At 32.5% G+C, this 19,719-nt stretch overlaps 1 protein-coding gene across 1 annotated transcript in view; it reads right to left on the reverse strand.

Moving 5' to 3' along the window:
* The window catches only part of LOC129917919 (uncharacterized), a 28,396-nt gene extending 10,446 nt beyond the window's left edge, over positions 1-17,950 (reverse strand). The window contains exons 1-2 of the mRNA XM_055998150.1: positions 17,749-17,950; positions 15,533-15,676 (exon numbers count right to left, since the gene is read on the reverse strand). Coding sequence (XP_055854125.1) covers positions 15,533-15,676; positions 17,749-17,780 — 176 coding nt within the window. The 5' untranslated portion in view covers positions 17,781-17,950. The remainder of the gene's footprint in view (positions 1-15,532; positions 15,677-17,748) is intronic.
* Between the last annotated feature and the right edge of the window lie 1,769 nt (positions 17,951-19,719).

Genomic DNA, 19,719 nt, shown 5'->3' on the forward strand with positions numbered 1-19,719 from the left:
AAACTTGTTGAACATGAACACTCCTCTCGATAGAGTTGGAGATTATCCTATACAACAACCCATTGTAAACAATAATGAAAATGTTAATCCATCGAATGAACCAGCCGTTCATCCGGTAGATATGGCCCGTGGTTCAAACGTGGATAACTTCTTAGCTCAATTGAGCAATTTAAATTTTAATGTGTCCCCTCCACCTGCCAGTCAAGTTAACCCGACTCCGTCTACATCTTCAGGAATTCGATTTCCACACTATCACAAGTGGGGAGTTAAGTTTGACAACAAGAACATGTCAATAGATGATTTCTTGTTTCGGTTGGAACGAGTTAAAGATAGTTATTATGTTACTTGGCCAGAAGTGGTACAGAATTTTCATCACTTTGTAAGTGGCAGCGCGATGACTTGGTATTGGACATTTATTAAGAGTAATCCAACGTGTAATTGGCCAACTTTGCGTTTAGCCCTAGTCGAACAATACAGGAGTCTAGAGACTGACTCCGAATTATATAGAAAAATGTCAGATCGTAAACAGTTGTTGAATGAGTCTTTCGATAGCTTTTACGATGACCTGATACAATTGAATTCGAGACTGCGAGTACCTAAAACTGTTAAAGAGATTATTGAGTTAATCAAACTCAATGTCCGTCGTAGGATTGGAGAGCTCCTAGTTACGTTCAGCACACATAGTTTACCAGAGATGGTCTATGTATGCAGAACCATCGAAAAGTTTTTGAATGGAGGCGAATCCAATAAACCTAAATTTCAATCCAGTACTCCATTACAACGTCCACAGCGACAAATAAATGAGATTGAATCGGAATTAGAAGTTTTAAGTGAAGTAGCACCCGGTGTAATAGAAGCTTACCATAGAGAAGCGAATACACTGAGATGCTGGAATTGTAGAGTAGAAGGGCATTCTTTTAGAGAATGCGATAATCCTAAACGAAATTTATTTTGCTATAGGTGTGGGCGTGAAAATGTAATCACTCCTAGATGCGATAATTGTTCGGGAAACCGACAACCGGGCAACCCTGCAACCGGGGGGAGGTGCCCGAGGTCCGAGAACCCGGAGAATTAGAACCTACTTCCAAAAAAATAACCCTGCTAAAACACTTACCTGACGAAACAAATAATGTAGAAAAGTCTCATAATGATCTCGAGAAAAATAATGCAGTCAAAACTTTTCTTCCTAGAAAATCATTACACGAGCGCATCAAAGATTATTATGAGGCAAGGAAAAGAATAGTCACTTTTCCGTCTACTTCTAACAAAATAAAAAAATTGAGAGAAAGAATAAAGAAAAATAAAGATTTACATAGAACAATAGCAGCAACAACTTTAGATTGTTCTGAAGAAGATCCACGACCATACGTCACCGTAGAAATATGTGGAACAAAGATCCGCGGTTTGCTCGATTCAGGAGCTAGTTTGAGTTGCCTCGGGGTGGGTTCTCTAGAGTTCCTGGAAAAAAATAAAATCCCTTTAAGAAAGTTTTCTTCGTATATCTCTACCGCTGGCGGCCAGAGACAATCAATAGTTGGAATGGTTACGATGCAAATCTATTACAAAGGCAAAGCCAATGACATAGATTTGTTCGTCGTACCATCTCTAACTCAGCAACTGTACCTAGGCGTCGATTTTTGGAGAATTTTTCAAATCGCTCCTCACCTTATTTCCGAAATTACCCCACCTACCAGAATTGTAAATAAATCGGACATTGCGATTGAATGCGATCTAAACGATCAAGAACGTCATAAGTTGCATGAAATTATCGCAAAATTTCCGTCTTTCACAACAAAAGGCCTTGGAAAGACCAAATTATTAGAACATTTTATAGATACGGGAGATGCAACGCCGATAAAACAACGTCATTATCCCATTTCTCCAGCGATACAAGCCCTTGTTTATGAGGAATTGGATCGCATGCTTTCTTTGGGGGTCATTGAAGAAAGTTCCAGCGCGTGGTCCTCTCCAGTCGTACTTGTACGAAAGCCTGGAAAGAACCGTTTGTGCTTGGACTTTCGAAAGGTGAACCAAGTAACAAAGAAAAATGCGAGCCCAATTGCTCATATAGAGGGATTGTTAGCACGCCTTTCAGAGACACACTTCATCTCAAGTGTGGACCTGAAAGATGCGTACTGGCAGATACCGCTGGAGCAAAGTTCGAGGGAGAAGACGGCATTCACGGTTCCGGGAAGGCCACTTTATCAGTTCAAAGTAATGCCATTTGGTCTTTCCAACGCAGCACAAACTCTGACTTATCTGATGAATTTAGTAGTACCGAGTGAACTACGCGATCAAGTCTTCGTTTATCTGGACGACCTTCTTGTCATCTCGAAGAACTTTGAAGAGCACATTAGAGTTTTAGATATAATTGGAAAAAGGTTACTTGAAGCAGGCTTGACGATAAACGTCGAGAAGTCGAAGTTTTGCTTCAAGGAGCTCCAGTACCTAGGCTACGTGGTCGGACAAGGATGTTTAAAACCCGACCCTGGAAAAGTTTCTGCCATTCTCGAGTTTCCAATCCCTAAGACTTCGAAACAAGTAAGAAGATTTCTCGGTATGGCAGGGTGGTACCGCAGATTTGTGAATAACTTCTCAACCCTTGCTACCCCTTTAACCGACACTTTAAAAAAAGGTAAAAAGTTTAACTTCGATAAAGAAGCAGAGGCAGCTTTTGAAGCGATAAAAGCAGCTCTTACTTCTGATTTAGTCCTTGTAAACCCGGACTTTTCCAAACAATTTATCATTTTATGCGATGCGTCAGCATCTGGTATCGGGTGCGTTTTGTGTCAGAAGGACGAAAACGGAAACGAAAGACCCATTTATTACTTCTCACAAAAATTAAATTCAGCCCAGCGTAACTACTCAGTTACTGAAAGGGAATGTTTAGCGGCGGTGAGAGGAATTCAAAAATTTCGTCCATATGTAGAAGGATATAGATTCTTAGTTATAACAGACCATTCAAGCCTGAAGTGGCTGATGAGCCTGCGAGATCCAACGGGGAGGTTAGCGCGCTGGAGTCTCAAACTTCAAGGGTTCGATTTCGGCATCGAACACCGGAAGGGTACTCTGAACGTAGTGCCAGATGCTCTATCCCGAGTTTTTGAGGTAGAGGCGCTACAATCAGAAGTATGTCCACCGGAGCCGATGTCGTCGAACACCGATGTTCTTCATATTGATTTAGAGGATCCGAGTTTCAAATCGGATGAATACCTCCAAATCATCGAGCATATCGGACAAAATAAAGACCAGCTTCCTGACCTTCAAGTTTCGGACAGTTTCGTATATAAGAAGGTCAGGCATTGTACAGGGAATCCACTCCAAGACGGTTTGGTTTGGAAATTATGGATTCCAGCTGCGCTGACAAACTGTTTGATCTCTCTAGCTCATTGTCCACCAAGAGCTTCCCACGGTGGTATCGCGAAGACCCTTTATAGATTGCGTCAGCAGTTCTTTTGGCCGAATATGGCAACACAGGTCAAACTGTATATTGAAAATTGTGAAGTATGCAAAACAACTAAGGCTCCTAATACCGTTTTAAGGGCAGAAATGGGAAAATCTTTTTCCGTAGACCGGCCATTCCAACACCTTTATATAGATTTCCTGGGTCCATACCCTCGATCAAAAAGCGGCAACACTCAAATTTTTATAGTGTTAGATCAGCTGACAAAATTCGTTTTCATTAAACCACTCCGAAAAGCTAACGCACAATCGGTTATAAAATTTTTGCAAGAAGAAATATTTCTAGTTTTTGGAGTCCCTGAAAGTATCCTTTCAGATAATGGTAGTCAATTTATCGGACACGAATTTGCCAAAATGATTAAGACTTTCGGTATAACACATTATCGAACTGCAGTATACTCCCCGCAAGCTAACGCAAGCGAACGAGTAAATCGCTCAATACTAGCAGCAATCCGTGCTTATGTAGACCAAAGACAGACGAATTGGGATTCGAACCTATCGTCCATTGGAAGTGCTTTACGTTCCACGATCCATTCCGCTATCGGTATGTCACCCTACGAAGCCCTTTTCGGACATCGTATTATTGAACACGGAGCTGATTACAAACTCTTGCGTGAACTAGGTGGACTTAACCACTCTGAAATAGATTATATCCCCAAAGTTGCTAGAATGAATGTATTACACTCGTATCTTAAGTCAGCCCTAGAGCAAACTCACGAATCTTATGAAAAGAAATATAACTTACGAAGTAGAGTAGTGTCATACCAGGTTGGTGATGTACTTTTCAAGCGAAATTTTACTTTGAGTGACGCAACCAAACACTTCAATGCTAAACTCAGCCCGAAATTTGTAAAAGTTACTGTTTGCAAAATAATTGGAAACAATTTATACCAAGTAATAGACGAAAAAGGTTATAAAACCGTTACACATTCTAAAGATTTAAAAAAATAAATAAACAAATCATGCCCCAAAATTTTCTCTTAGCCCGGCTTTCTCAGCTGAACATGAGACTCTTTGGTTTAAGATATATTAAAAGACTTCTAAGTTTCTTTTCATATCCTTTTTATTACAGGAAGCCTGTTATTAAAAGGATATGCTTTGTAGGAAACCTCGTATCAAAATATTAAACCTACCCAGCCTACAAATGATCCACCAAAACATATCAGAAGCCAACTGACCAAAAGGTTTTCTTTATCCAGCTTCATTAAAATAAAAGATTAATTTCATAAAAAGAAATGCAATTTATTTCAAAAAAATAAAATCAAACATTACATTAATACAAAAAAAAAAAAAAACATTAAACAAATAATTTCACTCGCCAAAAAAATCACCGACACACCCTGTCCTAATAAGTTAACAAAAAACTTGCGCATCGAGCTTAAACCCATTGTGTAGTGGGATGAAAGTTTCGCTGAGTATACCATATCATACCGATCAGCCATTAGTATCCGCTTTCGTCCCATTGCCATCCGTCCCAATGTAAAAGAATTTTTATGCAAGTCCTCGTGTTGCAAAAATGCACACGACAAATTCTTTCCAATTCGAGTCATAGTGCGAACAAGAAGTTTCTCCCGCCTGTGTAAAACAAAAAAACAAAAAGTATAACAAAAGTAACAAGTACTTACATAAAAGTAAAATAAATCAAAAATTATAAGAACAAAAAGAACAATCCAAGTGATTATTTCATCCCCAATCCAACAAAAAAAAAAAAAAAAGAAAGGTATACACGAAACATAATAAAAAAAAAAAGGTAAAAGAATTAAGTAATTTTTTTCTTCGGTTTAGGAAACCAAAGGGAATCCTTGATCGTGTGATTAGAGGTCATCTCCGTCCTGTCGGTCAGGACAAACGAGGCCCTCTTTTCCAATATTGGCAAAACAAAAAAAAAAAAAAATAAAAAAAAATCGAATTTAGTCCAGTCCATAGGGGACAATAATCGATTATATCTTCAGGATTACGATTCTGAAGAGGTTTGTTGCAATAAAGGGAGGGGTTGAACTTCCAAAATTAGACAAACTCGTCTTGAAGTGATCCTGAAACCAAATCAGGAAAATAATTTCCCAACTAGGTAAGAATTTTATAAATCTGCATCGCCCCAACAACCTAAGAAAAAAAAAAAAAAAACTTATTCCCTTAGGCATATCCAGTTACCCTGTAAGGCATTCAAGCTTCCTGAAAATTCATCCAGTGGTTGCAACAAGACACCAGAGTCTGCTTCTTCTTTTTTTTACCGGGTTGTATTAACCCCAAACAGGATCTTGGCTCGATAGAACGCCACCATCAGTTGGTTCGAATACCGGATTCTCAAATCTGAACCATCCCCAAAAATTGGTAAGACTTAATATTTCTCTAGAAGTGAATGAAAAACGGTAGTTTAATCCGAAAATGTCATTCCTTAGGGGATAATTTTATTAGGAATTTGTCTTGAAATCCATACTGATTGGCGGTTGTCATTCAGAGTTCCTTTCCGTGTTCTGAACACAGAAATCTTCTGGAATCTGGAATCTCCGTACCGTTAAGCAAAAATTAACTTTGGTCTTGAAGAGCCACCGTCTTCAGAAGTCTGAATTCGAGTCCGATTCGGTTCTTCAAGAAAACATCAGACCCAGTGTCTGTAAGAGACTCCTATTCATTGATCCCAAATGGTAAGAATTCGAAAATATATCATATAATTAAACCAAAATTAGGTAGAGCTAACTCTGAATTTTATTCTTTAGGGATTTGGTATAACCCAACAATCATCGAACAAATCCAATTGAACCAACGATTTTTATTTGAGTCGACAAGTGACTCCAACGTCAACTTTAAAGCATCCCTTCGTGACAAAAGTAATCCAATTCAGTGAAAGAAGTTCAAAATTAAAGCTAGAAAAAAAAAGAAAGGTTTGAGTCAGTAATAAAAGAAAAACAAAAATAAGGGTATAGTGCATAAAGTATCTGAAAAAAAAAAAAAAAAAAGATTAAATTAAAGATAGTTAAAGAAGTCTGAAAAGAAAATTAAAGTATCTGAAAAAAAAAAAAAAATTAAATTAAACAGAAAAAATTAAAGAACCTGAAAAAAAGAAAGTTAGAGTACCTAGTAAAAAAAATTTAAAGGAAATAAAGTTTGATTAAGAATTTAGAATTAATATTGATTAATGAAAACAAATTAACCTGAAAAGAAAGTGAAAATAAGCTAGAATTAATAAAACTAAACAAAAAGTAAATGAGAAAAGAATTATAATTTGAATTAAAGAAATATGAAATAGCAAAAGATAACAAAAAAGGATAAGGTTAGAAATTAAGATAAATAGATAGGAGTGAAAGTTAAAGATACTTACCAGGAAAAAATTTTAATTAATAACAATCGTTTAGCTTTGATAAAACAAAAAAAAAATAATTTGAGAAAATAATTAAATCAAACTAAATCAACTTTTGATTTTTAAAGCAAATTCGATAAACGATAAATTTTGGAAGCTCAATAAAAATTAATGAAATTTAAAGTAAATTTACAACAAGTGAATTTAAAATAAATCAGATGAAGAGTTTTAGATTTGAAGTAGAGTTAAAAGATAGATCTTCTTAGAGAAGATATTTTCAATTTTTTTTTGGTAAAGTCTTATCCGAAAGTGAATCATAATAAAAAAAAAAAAAAAAAAAAAAAAAATTAATGATAATCCTTAAGTAGTAATGCCAGGTGTAACATCCCATCCATCGCGATAAAATAATTTATTTTGAAAAGTGAAGTAGAGATTCTTTCTTTTTTTTTAATCCTTGATACCCTTTAATATAAAAAAAAAAAAAAAATAAATCATTTAATAACGACGTTTAGCAGAAACCAGATCAAATGCTGTGCACATCATTAAGGATCTTGGGTAAGTGAATTTTTGTTTTTGCTTTTACATTTATTTTTGATTTTTATATGCGAATGTTTGTATAAAATTTATATGGACATGACATTTAAATGAAAAGATACATACAAAAAAGATGATAAGTTAGTTAATTAAAAGAAAAGAAATTGAATATTGGGGTTATCAGGAGTGATAAAATTCTAAAAAAAAAAAGGAAAGATAAAATTAATTATTAATTTTTTTTTTTATTAAATATACGGTTGTATACTTACATGAATAGTATGGTCGATGTATGGTGATGACATTAAGAAATTTTTTTTATTAATGTAAATAGTTTTTAAGAACCAGTCACTTACATATATATTTTTTTTTAAAGTGAATAAAACGAAATATTTTCGATGAAATGATCGAGATAAATTAAATTTTTGATTTTTAATTATTTGAACGGGTTCTCAGTTTCCGATGAAGAAGAATTTTGGAATTCGAGTTCAAAAGGAATAATGTTTACTTGGATTTGTAAACTTATCGAAGATTTTTATGTTATTTGATTTAGAAAAAGATTAAATATGGAGGTTTAAAGAAATTAATTCGGGAAGTGGATGTGAGGTTGGTGAGAGTGAGGGGAAGTTCCTAAAAATGTTTTGAGGGGAAGTCAAAGATTTCCCCCTTTTGATTGAGGGCCGTTACCAACATTAAGGGAGCGCGTAATGGCATAGGAATATTCCATTATTTTTTTTTGGAATATTATGTAAGGGTGGGTAAAGAAAAGCTCCGAGGACACAAAAATCTATGTCCTCCTCTAAAATGAAGTCATAAAAAAAAAAGATTTAAAGAAATAGGTAGCTAGATTCGGGTCCCTCTTTAGTAGATGGAAACATTTTCAATCGAATAACAGCGTAGATTAAGGCTTGGAAAAAAAAGTAACCTAGTCCCTTGGCGAATAACAAGATCCCCCCCATCGACGAGCTAAGCATGGCAACCAGCAAGCCTTCGGTTATTAACGACAATGGGACACCACTATCAACACCTGCCTGGACGGGCCGGTGGGTCTGTAGACATCGGTCCTAGAGGTGGGGAAAGTTGTTAGTGGGAATCTTGAAAGGAAGAGCGCGTGAATTTTGGGTTCTTTTGTTTTGGAATCTTTTCTGATTTCAAATCGATTTAAAAGTCGGTGTTTTTGGTATTGAAATTTAAGGATCGATTATTTCACAACTTTTTTTTTTGTGGAAAGGTTTAGATGCGCAAACAATAATATCACGTGATAGTTGCAAGAAGATTTATATATAAATTCAAACGTTACATTCTTTTCCCCTAAGTAATCGTACTCGTGCCTTTTTTTCCTGTGTAAACACGCAAGTTTATGTTCAAGCAACTTTGTCTTTTCTTAGTAAAAATTAAATTTGAGCTCAGTTTTACTATTTTACATAACTATTAAACACAAAAAGTCTATTTAGACTCTTCAAAATAATTAATCGCACAAAACCACTACTTTTGCCCCACTGTGCGACGGACGGCATGACGAAAACCACTTTTTTCATCTTCTCCATCATCGTAAAGTAAAAAAGGAGAGATGGGCCCAAAAAGGAGACAACCCAAAATATTTTTGATTTATGTTGCCAAAAAAAAAAAAGAAAACTAATTTCCTAAGCCAAATAACAAACATTTCAAAAATATCTATGTACGTGTACAATGTACAATATCCTATGAATATCTTTTACACAAAAAAAAAAAAAACAGATTCATTCAAAGCAATCTGAAACGATAGTTCATCTAATATTTGCACTTCCCACATTGTGAGCATAGATGCATGAGTAGAGTATACGAAGCATCAGTAGCAACAAAAACAACAAAAACAAGAACTATTTATGAAAAGTTTATCTTTATCTTTAGCTTTGTCGTTGTTGTTTTTGCTTTTAACTTAAGACTAACAAGTTTATTTTTGTGAAAATATTAAAAAATACACACATAAACAGAGAGAAATAGAGTAGAAGATTGTATGAGTAGGTATATCCTCAAAAGGTAGATAGATACGTTTGTGGACCTCTATATCATCAACATCATCATCATATGAGTAAGTCTGCACTCTTGAAGAAAATTGCTTTATCCAAAGACCTCTTGAAACACTACTCTTGTCTCTTCTGCATCTCAATCTACTTTTTTTTATAAGTATTTGTTTTTTTTTTTTATTTTTCCATTTTTCGTTATTTCAAAGGACAAAAAGCGGAAAAAGCAATGCATATAAAACATGGAATAAAATAAAAATAAATTTGATGAAGCTGTCTTTCATTGAAAATGCAGATGCGCTGAACACAAGAGACAAGTACATAAAAATTAAATAATAATATGCATTCTCCAACTACTTCTTTATTCTCCATACACACACAACCGGTGTGGATGTGGGGTAGTCTTGTTGACAGAATAGCATGTTATCTTCATGTGATATATCCTGACCGCACAAACACACACCCACCATTCCACCCACAAAGCCAACACACAAAGAGAGAGGGCATCATCGCTTCGTTTCGTTTGAATGAAGCTCAAAAGATATGGAGAAAGTACATAAAGACGTTTATTTACTCCACTTGATATAGCTACTCATAAATATTAATGAAATTCTTATGAGTCTTGGCGGCATACGTGGCGTATGAGTATTATTTTTCTCAACCGCTATTATAATGACATTCTCCTTCTATTTCGCTTTTGTATTTATAAATCTTCATGGCGAGTGGAGGAGGTGGAAGAACCAGAAAGTAGCAGATTGAATTGAAACTCACCTATTCGTCCTTAAAAGATGAGAAGGTGTATATTTTTGATTATTTAGTTCCACTTCCGGCCAATTTGTCAAATTAATTTACATAATTTATATCTCGTATATTTAATTCAAAAGTCTTACATCACCCAACAGTGACAAAGCCAGTGTCAGTGATCAATAATAATTGGCAATTAAATAAATTTGATATTATTATCTGTGACTGAAGTAGATTTGCATGAATCCTGCACACACACAATGAGAGTGTGATGATTATAATTATGCTAATTAACTGCGGCATATTATAATGAAAAGCCTGTGGAGTCAATTGCTACAAATTGACTCACAATCAGGTAAATTTTTTTTGTACTTGTTGTTGTTTGAATAAAATGGTAGTAGAATTAACACACAGTAAACCCACCATTACAATGAAATAGATGATTTGTGTGTGTGTGTATTTCAGGGACACATCAAACCGCCAACGCGCGTGAGAATGAATCCCTAAGGTGAAACTTGAAGCTTCACGCGCAAATACCCAAAGCACTTATTTCGCTGTCGCACCTTTTCAGTGATTTGTATTCTCGCTTTTCAACAAGCCGCCAACGCTACAGCCGCCACCGCCAACGATTCTATATGTCCTCAAGGATCTTAACCTCTCTCTGTGAAGTTCGCTCTCTTTGACGTTGAAAAATGTTTTCAAAATAGGTACCTTGAAAAGACACAAAAAACCAAGCCAACAAAAAAAAAAAAAAAGAAAATTCACGACAGACATTTTGACGTGGTGTTATAGTTTAAGGGTATGTTCTTTTCAACAGCCTGCTAATATTGCGTTGGCATAAAATTCTGCACCTGATGGATTCCCAAAGTGACAGCAGCAATAAAAGGGTCTGTTATATAGCTGCAGGACACATTATGAAGCTTATGCTTTTGCTTGCTGCTGCTCTCTGTCAACGACACGGGGCTGTGAAAAGATTTTTCATATATTTTTTCTACATCTCTTTTTCTTATAGCTTTTTCTATTTTTGTAATTTTTTTTTTCTTTTTTCTATTCATTCTTTTATTTTATGACAACGACTAAGGTATAATGGTATATTATGATGATGTGTCTAGAGTTAGTCCGATGATGGGAAAATTGTGCGGAATATTCATGAGAATAACACAAGTTAAAAAATAAATCTTCTTTGTGTGTGTGTGGGTGTGTTTTTGGTTTTAGCGCGTTGGAGGAAGAATTGGGATAAAAACGGAAGTGTTTTGTGTTCTTGTGTGGACTATGTAATACATAATTTAACAGGTTCATTACTTAAATGACTTACAATAAATTTTAATGCGGAAGTTTTGATCCGAAGTTATTATAGATACCCATGGGGGTATGGTGGTGTGGTACCATGTTGCTTATTTTAATCTTGTGATGAAATATGTATTAAGAATCAATCATATTAAAAAATGGTGTATGGCTGAGATATTCGATGAAAGCGTAAAGTATATAGAAGATAAATAGGAACAGTTTTATAATGAATTATAGTATTATCATATTCTGTCACGTTTTAGAGTTATTTTTTTTTTTTTTTTAATAGATAGATGAATGAAATTTGTACTGTAGATAGGTAATTAAATAAATTATAATTGTACAAAATTTCAATTAATTTCATATTCAAAATTCGGAGATAACCGTAAAAAGATGTTCTTTTATAACACACTTTATATCTTTTGATCTAGTGCACATACAAATTTTATTTAACTTTAATACGCATGCTGATAACATAACCTTTTATTTAATATATCACACATAACTGTACGTGCTGGTGCTCTACAAGTTACACAATCTTAAATTGAAAAATACCTCAAAACACCTGTGGAGATCTGTTGGCGATGACCAGCTACCAGTGTAGGAAGTACCGTAATCTCAGTCTGGAAATTCGACATGGTTGACTTTAAAAAATTCTAACTTCTCTTTTAGACATCTTTGAAATAAGATTTATACATCATTATACAAGGTGAAACAATGATCTTTCACATGGTATACATTTTTTTATAGGTTGTCAAACAAAAAAATTGAATTAATAACATGAGAACATAAAAATAAATGTTTTTTTTTTTGATTTTTTTGATGAAATTTCATCGAGTTTAAAAAATTCTAGCTCTTTTTGTAGATGTCTCATAGACTTGATCGATATATATATTTTGAGCTAAGACAATAAGCTTTCAGATGGTGTAGGTTGTTATAGGTTGTTAGGGAAGAAAATCTATTTAATAGAGTGAGAAGATAAAAATACGTGTTTTTCGCTTTTCTTGATGGAAATTGATCGAGTTCAAAAATTCTAGCTCTTTTTGTAGATGTCTCATAGACCTGATCGATATATATATTTTGAGCTTAGACAATAAGCTTTCAGATGATATAAAATTTATATAGGTTGTCATATAAAAAACAAGGTGATAGAATAAAAATAGGTAGATTTTTTCTATTTTTTTTTTAAGGTTTCACTTCTACCACGTGTGAATTGCACACATGATTTTTTTTTGCTTAAATTTCATAAAACAAATGATAGCTAAAGATTCTCTAGGTAATTTAAGGAAAAAAAATATAGGGGAGTAAGGGACAACCTTCCATCGTTTCAGCGATAAATGCACTTTTCTCATAATCTGACTTCAAACACAAAAAAAAAATATTTTGAAAACAACGGCAACACCTACAATATTTTAACACACATTTTTAAAATTTTGGCCATAAATATTATCAGTTGAATTCCGAAGCAGAAAGGGTAATATATATCATACTTTTGAAAACAAAATTAAAAATTACTATAATTTCAATGGTTTTTTTTTTTTTGATAAAAACTGAATTTTTGCATTGAAATAATTAATTTTCTCAAAGATTTTGGTAAATAAGAACTTCAAATCAAAACGGCAACACCGGAAATTTTTAATCTATACACTTTAAAGTATTTTTAATTACCGACGTTTGAAAAAAAAAGATCATCAAAATCTAAGCTGTTCGGCCGGGTTCCCTACTAATATTGCCAATTTTTGAGCTTTAGTTACTCGACTATATTTGTTGATTTATTTTAAAGTTATTCTGTTTGACTTGCAAATGGGTGAATTTGGTTTGCAAATTTATGAATTTAATAAAAAAATTGTTGAAATAAATTGGCAATATTATAACGTTAATTCTTAAAAGCGTGCACTAAATGTATTTGTTGATTTATTTCCAAGATTTACAAAGAGGTGAATTTCGTTCGTAAATTATTGAGTTTAATAAGAACATTGTGGAAATAATTTGGAAAAATCTGACGATTGTATGTCAGACCCCCCCAAATACGAAAACTGAAAGAAAAGGGTTCAAAATATATGGAAATATTTCACCCGGTGACAACATTTTTGACTGCTAAATACTTGACTTTTTATCAATTTTAAGTTATTTTGGCAGCAATCTTGACACACACACCCTTTTGTTATACATTTTTAAAAAGGTAATACTCTATCTATATCTATTTAATTCATTAAAATTTAACTCTGGGTTCAAAAGTTATAGCCAGATTTCCTCGCGGTGGCAGCGTGTTTTACTCTTGAATATATGACATTTTACCAGTTTTTAATTATTTTGCCAGCCATCATGACAAGCAAGCTTTAAAATTATACATCAATAACATCAATAAAGAGGTAATCTATCTACTGCTATTTGATTCATTAAAATCAGACGCAGGGTTCAAAAGCTATAGCTAGATGAAAACAAAAGTTTTACCAACAAAAAGTAGTTTTGAGCAGAAACGACATAAGTCCAGCGACTTTAAAGGCTTAAAAACCCGCAAAGACTTGAAAAAAGGTTTATATTTTAAAGGTTTTTAAATTTGTCTTTAGCTAGATTATAACTCGGCATACTCTAAATTTGAAGTGTTGTGGAGTTTTAACATAAAAAAACAGTTTTTTGTTGCTCCTGAAAAGTTAGTGATCATGGACTTATGCTGTTTCTGAAATAAACGATTAAATTGTAAAACAGTTTTCTTATGGTATGAACTATGAACCTATCTAATGGCTTCCATTTTCTTTTACGTTTTTAATACAGTTTGATTAAAAATTAATTTTCTTGTATAGCCCAGTAATTTTAGGCATTTTTTACCCCAATCTGCGGAAAAATTCCTACTGGGCTCGATTTTGGTATAGACCTTCGTTACGGCGTTGTTATGAAGATTTGAAAAATCGACATTGATATCGCGTCAATTCAATACTGTCTAATTTTATATCAAGTTTAATTTAGTTCACAAATTCTTAAAACTAAATCCATAGCACTTATATCGCAAACACAAATTGGATACTTTTAAATTAGAGGGAATTGACAGTTTCAGGGAATTGTTTTGTTCGCTAATTTCATTATATAACAATTTTTAAATAAATTTTATCATAAAAACAAATTATAATTTAAATTAATTTTATATTAATTGAATTTTCATTGGAAATTATTTTCATACTGTTAGTCATTTTTGTGTAATAATAAATTTTCAAAAGAGAACAAAAAAAAACTGAATTTTGCCAATATAAAAAGCTTAAAAATTAACAGCATACAAACTAGCACATATAGCTAATTATAATTTAATCAAAATATTAACAAAACGCATATTATAATTTTTTTTTTTCAAAAACAGAATTCTAAGAAATAAATACTATTACAAATCCAATTAATTTTAAACTTTGCTTTGTTACCAAATTAAAATTACTGTAATGTGACATTTATTTTTAACCAAAGGACCGCAATTAAAAAGGGTAAATATTCACCCAAATGACATTTCTATATTACACAAAATGCAATTAAATAATGGCCCTGAGGTTATAACACAACATAAACGCTAAAATATTCAAATGCAACTATACACAAATATTTAAGGAAACCAACAGACCAGATAATGGGTCTCGTCATATACTCATACCCATGGTATACCCGTACATAGCCATAACGTAGCAACTTTTGTTTCGATTAACCCATTTCGTGTTTATGTTGGACATTTCAACTGTTTCAGATTTGATCATAGTATTTTGTAGATAAACAAACCACACAGCATAGCCTTGTTCAAACGATTAATTTAGCCGAAAACGTTGCTCGCTGTGAATGTTTAGATCAAATCATACAAAGAGGACAACCTGATATCTCTGGGACTCATTTTGGCGAACGGTTACGGGTACGAGATTTGCATAGAGCAAAATAATTCTCAGGTATTGAAATCTCCTTTCAAAAAGACCATTTCGTCAACACAATTTCTGTTTAGAGACTATTTGAAGAGCAGCAGCTGGGGTTTTGGCCAAAAAGGCTTCGAGGTAAAATAAAGCCTTATTATCCAAAGGCTTTATACATGTTTAACAAGCAAACGATATGTTTGTGTACAAGTAAACCGTGAAAGGGTGTTTCCTGTTAAATATTTGACATCCTCACAAACACACAAACACACACTAGAGCTTGCAGCAACAGTCATATCACCAATATTATAGAAATGTTGTGAACTTACCTGATCCGTGAAGTTATCGGTATGGAAGAGGACTTTGACATAGCTCGTTTCACTAATGAACGTTTGTGGTTGTTCGGCTTCACCGCAAAACATTTCCGGTTCTCGTCGATTCGATACGTCCGTTTTGGCATTACCATCAACACTCTGTAAATACACACACAAAAAAGGATACTTTCAATTTTGATTTTTGTTTACTTTTTTTGGACTAGGTAAAAGGAAAAGGTGAAAAGTGGCTCATCAAAGTCTTAATAGTGCTGTAAAGTTGTCAATGTTGTTTATTTTATTTTTTTTTTTTTTTTGTGCACTGAGAAAACTGAAAGAGAACTCTGATTAGGACTAATAGCTTTGGTGTTAGTAAACAATGATTTTGTTCAAAATTTATTTTACTAATTCTACTCGATTTTTTTTTTTTTTTTTTTTTTTTTTTAAAAGTTATGTTTTGTTGAATGTGGAAATGTGAGACGTTTTTAGTAGTGATGGGAACTCTCGAATAATTTTAACTATCGATAGTTAGTAACTGTACAATTTGAACTATCGAATAGTTCATTCATTCATTTATTCATTCGAATAAAAACTATCGAATAAAACTATCGAACAAACTATCAAATAAACTATCGAATAAAAACTATCGTTTAAGAAAACTATTCAAATGAAAAAACTATCGTTTAAGAAAATTATTTGAATGAAAAAACTTACGTTTAGAAAACTATTTGAATGAAAAAACTATCGTTAAAAAAAATCTTTCATTCGATAGCTTAGTTACTATTTTCATTCGAAAAGTTTTTTCATTCGATAGTTTAGTTACTATTTTCATTCGAATAGTTTTTTTATACGATAGTTTTGTCATTAAAATAGTTTTTTTTATTTGATAGTATTTTCTTTTAAACGTTATTCTTATTCGATAGTTTTTTTTGAATAGTTTTTTTTATACGATTTTTTTTATTCGATAGTTTGTTCGATAGTTTTTATTCGATAGTTTTATTCGATAGTTTTTATTCGGATGAATAAATAATTGAATGAATGAATGAATGAATGAATGAATGAATGAATGAATGAATGAATGAATGAATGAATGAATGAATGAATGAATGAATGAATGAATGAATGAATGAATGAATGAATGAATGAATGAATGAATGAATGAATGAATGAATGAATGAATGAATGAATGAATGGATGAATGAATGAATGAATGAATGAATGAATGAATGAATGAATGAATGAATGAATGAATGAATGAATGAATGAATGAATGAATGAATGAATGAATGAATGAATGAATGAATGAATGAATGAATGAATGAATGAATGAATGAATGAATGAATGAATGAATGAATGAATGAATGAATGAATGAATGAATGAATGAATGAATGAATGAATGAATGAATGAATGAATGAATGAATGAATGAATGAATGAATGAATGAATGAATGAATGAATGAATGAATGAATGAATGAATGAATGAATGAATGAATGAATGAATGAATGAATGAATGAATGAATGAATGAATGAATGAATGAATGAATGAATGAATGAATGAATGAATGAATGAATGAATGAATGAATGAATGAATGAATGAATGAATGAATGAATGAATGAATGAATGAATGAATGAATGAATGAATGAATGAATGAATGAATGAATGAATGAATGAATGAATGAATGAATGAATGAATGAATGAATGAATGAATGAATGAATGAATGAATGAATGAATGAATGAATGAATGAATGAATGAATGAACTATTCGATTGTTCAAATCATTCAGTTACTAACTATCGATAGTTCAAATCATTCGATAGTTCCCATCACTAATCACAGTATTGTCTGTATCTGCATCTAAAAGATTTTTTTAGAAAATTCTCTTTTAGAATTGCCTTCCAGGTTCTTCGAAAGTTCATTACTCTGACGAAAGAAAATTTGTGAGAAATATCAAAGATTCTCAATTCCAACCTTTTACAGTCAGTCACGTAAACCATGTTAAAATAAAAGTATAACGGTTTTCCAAAACACAAAAAATTGTTCTTTCACGTAAAACTCATTTTTCAAAAACCCTTTTTGTTCTTTATATATCCTTTAGTGTTCTTTTTCGTCAAAACACGATTTCCATTTGTCAATAAATGTCAAGAATTTTCTCGGAGCACAAAAAAAAAACAAATTAAACACAAAAAAAAAGAGCAAAAACAACCCATCCAAGTATCCATTATTACCTGTAAAAATCCTCCATCACAGTGGGTGGCATTGATGAGAGTGGTTAACTTTGAATTTTTTAAAACGTAGCCAAAGGACAAAATCTCTTGGCGAACCACGTAGACTACGAAAACGGTACCAAAATGTTAAAGGACGTCCGATATTCTGATTGGTGACATCGGATGAAGTAACGTCCTCGAATATGTCTACAGTTTTGTTGCAATGGTCTAGGTTTTTTTTATGTATTAGAAGATGCTATAGTAAATAAGAAGAAAATAGAAAAAAAGAAGAATGTAAAAGTAAGTGTTAATTATTCGCAATTTGAGTTTGACGGAAATTAAATGCAAATTTTCACAAAAAAAAAAAAAAAATAACAGAAAGAAAAAAATCAATGGCTTCTGGGAAAGAATGTGACAAGAATTGGAGAGATACCAAACAGAAAATTAAATGATGCAAAAATTAAATTGGTTGCATGAATTTACTCTTCTGACTCAAGGCTGAAAATGGATGCTTAAGATTGAAGCAGATTTTTTTTTTAAATTCTTTAAGGACAATATCCCAAAGTTTTTAAAAGAGGCTAGCAAAAATATTTAAATATCAATATTTTATTACAATTTCATATACACACACATATTTGCATAAAATATTGTGGTCGATAAATAATATGCACATGCACACATATAAATATATGGATACATTATTATTATTTTACTTCTTGGAAGTTCTTCACTTTCCCATCCATAATGACTATTCTTAAAAGCACTTTGAGTGTACCCAGTATAATATGCCTGTGCAACATCAAGAGTTGAGTGAAAAGTTTGTAAATGTTTTTCCTGTTCTTGAGATGTTGGGTACTCATAAGAAGGTTTTAAAGTCTTACATACTTCGTGCATCTGGTCGAAAAGTGCTTATGGAATGGAGAAGAAAACCATTAAAGATGTTGACAAGTTAGTATGCAATATGCGCACCTTAAAGTTAACTGCAAGTTTCAAAAATGTAGGTACTCAAAGCTTCTCATTAGTGCATCAGTTAACTTTTAAGACGAAAAATCTAAAGTGTATAGGAGATAAAATGTAATAAGACAAGAACATGTGGGGGTTTCAAAAATTGTACGTGAATCTATATTGGAAGCTGAATGGTAGCTGAAGAAGGTGTTTTATTTCTACTTTCTTGTCTACGCTCTACGTTATTTAATAATTAGGTTAGTAAGTAAAACATGTTTTATGTTTAAGAGCTTTAAATATTTAAAGCATTTATTATGTGTCAGAGTTATTTAAAACCTCTAGAAATCATCTAAAGTCACTTCTGGTTCTGGGCAATTATAAATTAACCAATTGTTGTTTTAAATATTATGTATTGACAATATTGTATGTAGGTATTTATAAGGTTTTAATAAATAAAGTTGAAGAGGTTAAGTAAATATTCCTACAACTGAGGGAAAAAATAAATTGAAGCTGTAACGTCTTTGATTTATATTGCTTTAAGAAACGAAACCATCAAAAATTAAACATTTTTCCACGTTGATTTTAAAATGTTCATCTTCAACGCAAAATCATTCCGAACCATAGTTGAATCAATATGGTTTTAATTGATTTTACGTTGTTTTATGGTGGCTTTTCCCTCAGTGTATACCTACAGTAAACGCTTAGTAAAGTTAACTTGTGAAAACATTTTAAGGCATAATTTTCATTGCTTGCACTTCATCTTAAGATTCAGAAAGTAAGTTAAGCTTAATATATCATTAAAGAGATACAAATTTTATAACAAATACTTCCTTATTCCGTGACCTTTCTTTTTAAACAAAGTTAATCTTCTTTGTTGGCTATAGGTCTTGATTTGAGTCTATCTTTTCTTCTGTGTCGACGTTTCACGTGTGCTTACACGCTTCTTCAGGACTAAGAAAAATAATTCTAGAAATCTCTAAAAACGTATTGAATAAATACTTATCTTGAATCCTCTAATGATCCCCCATTGATTGCAGTTGATTAAAG

This window comes from Episyrphus balteatus, chromosome 4 (assembly GCF_945859705.1).
Source record: "Episyrphus balteatus chromosome 4, idEpiBalt1.1, whole genome shotgun sequence".
NCBI classification, from domain to species: Eukaryota; Metazoa; Arthropoda; class Insecta; order Diptera; family Syrphidae; genus Episyrphus; species Episyrphus balteatus.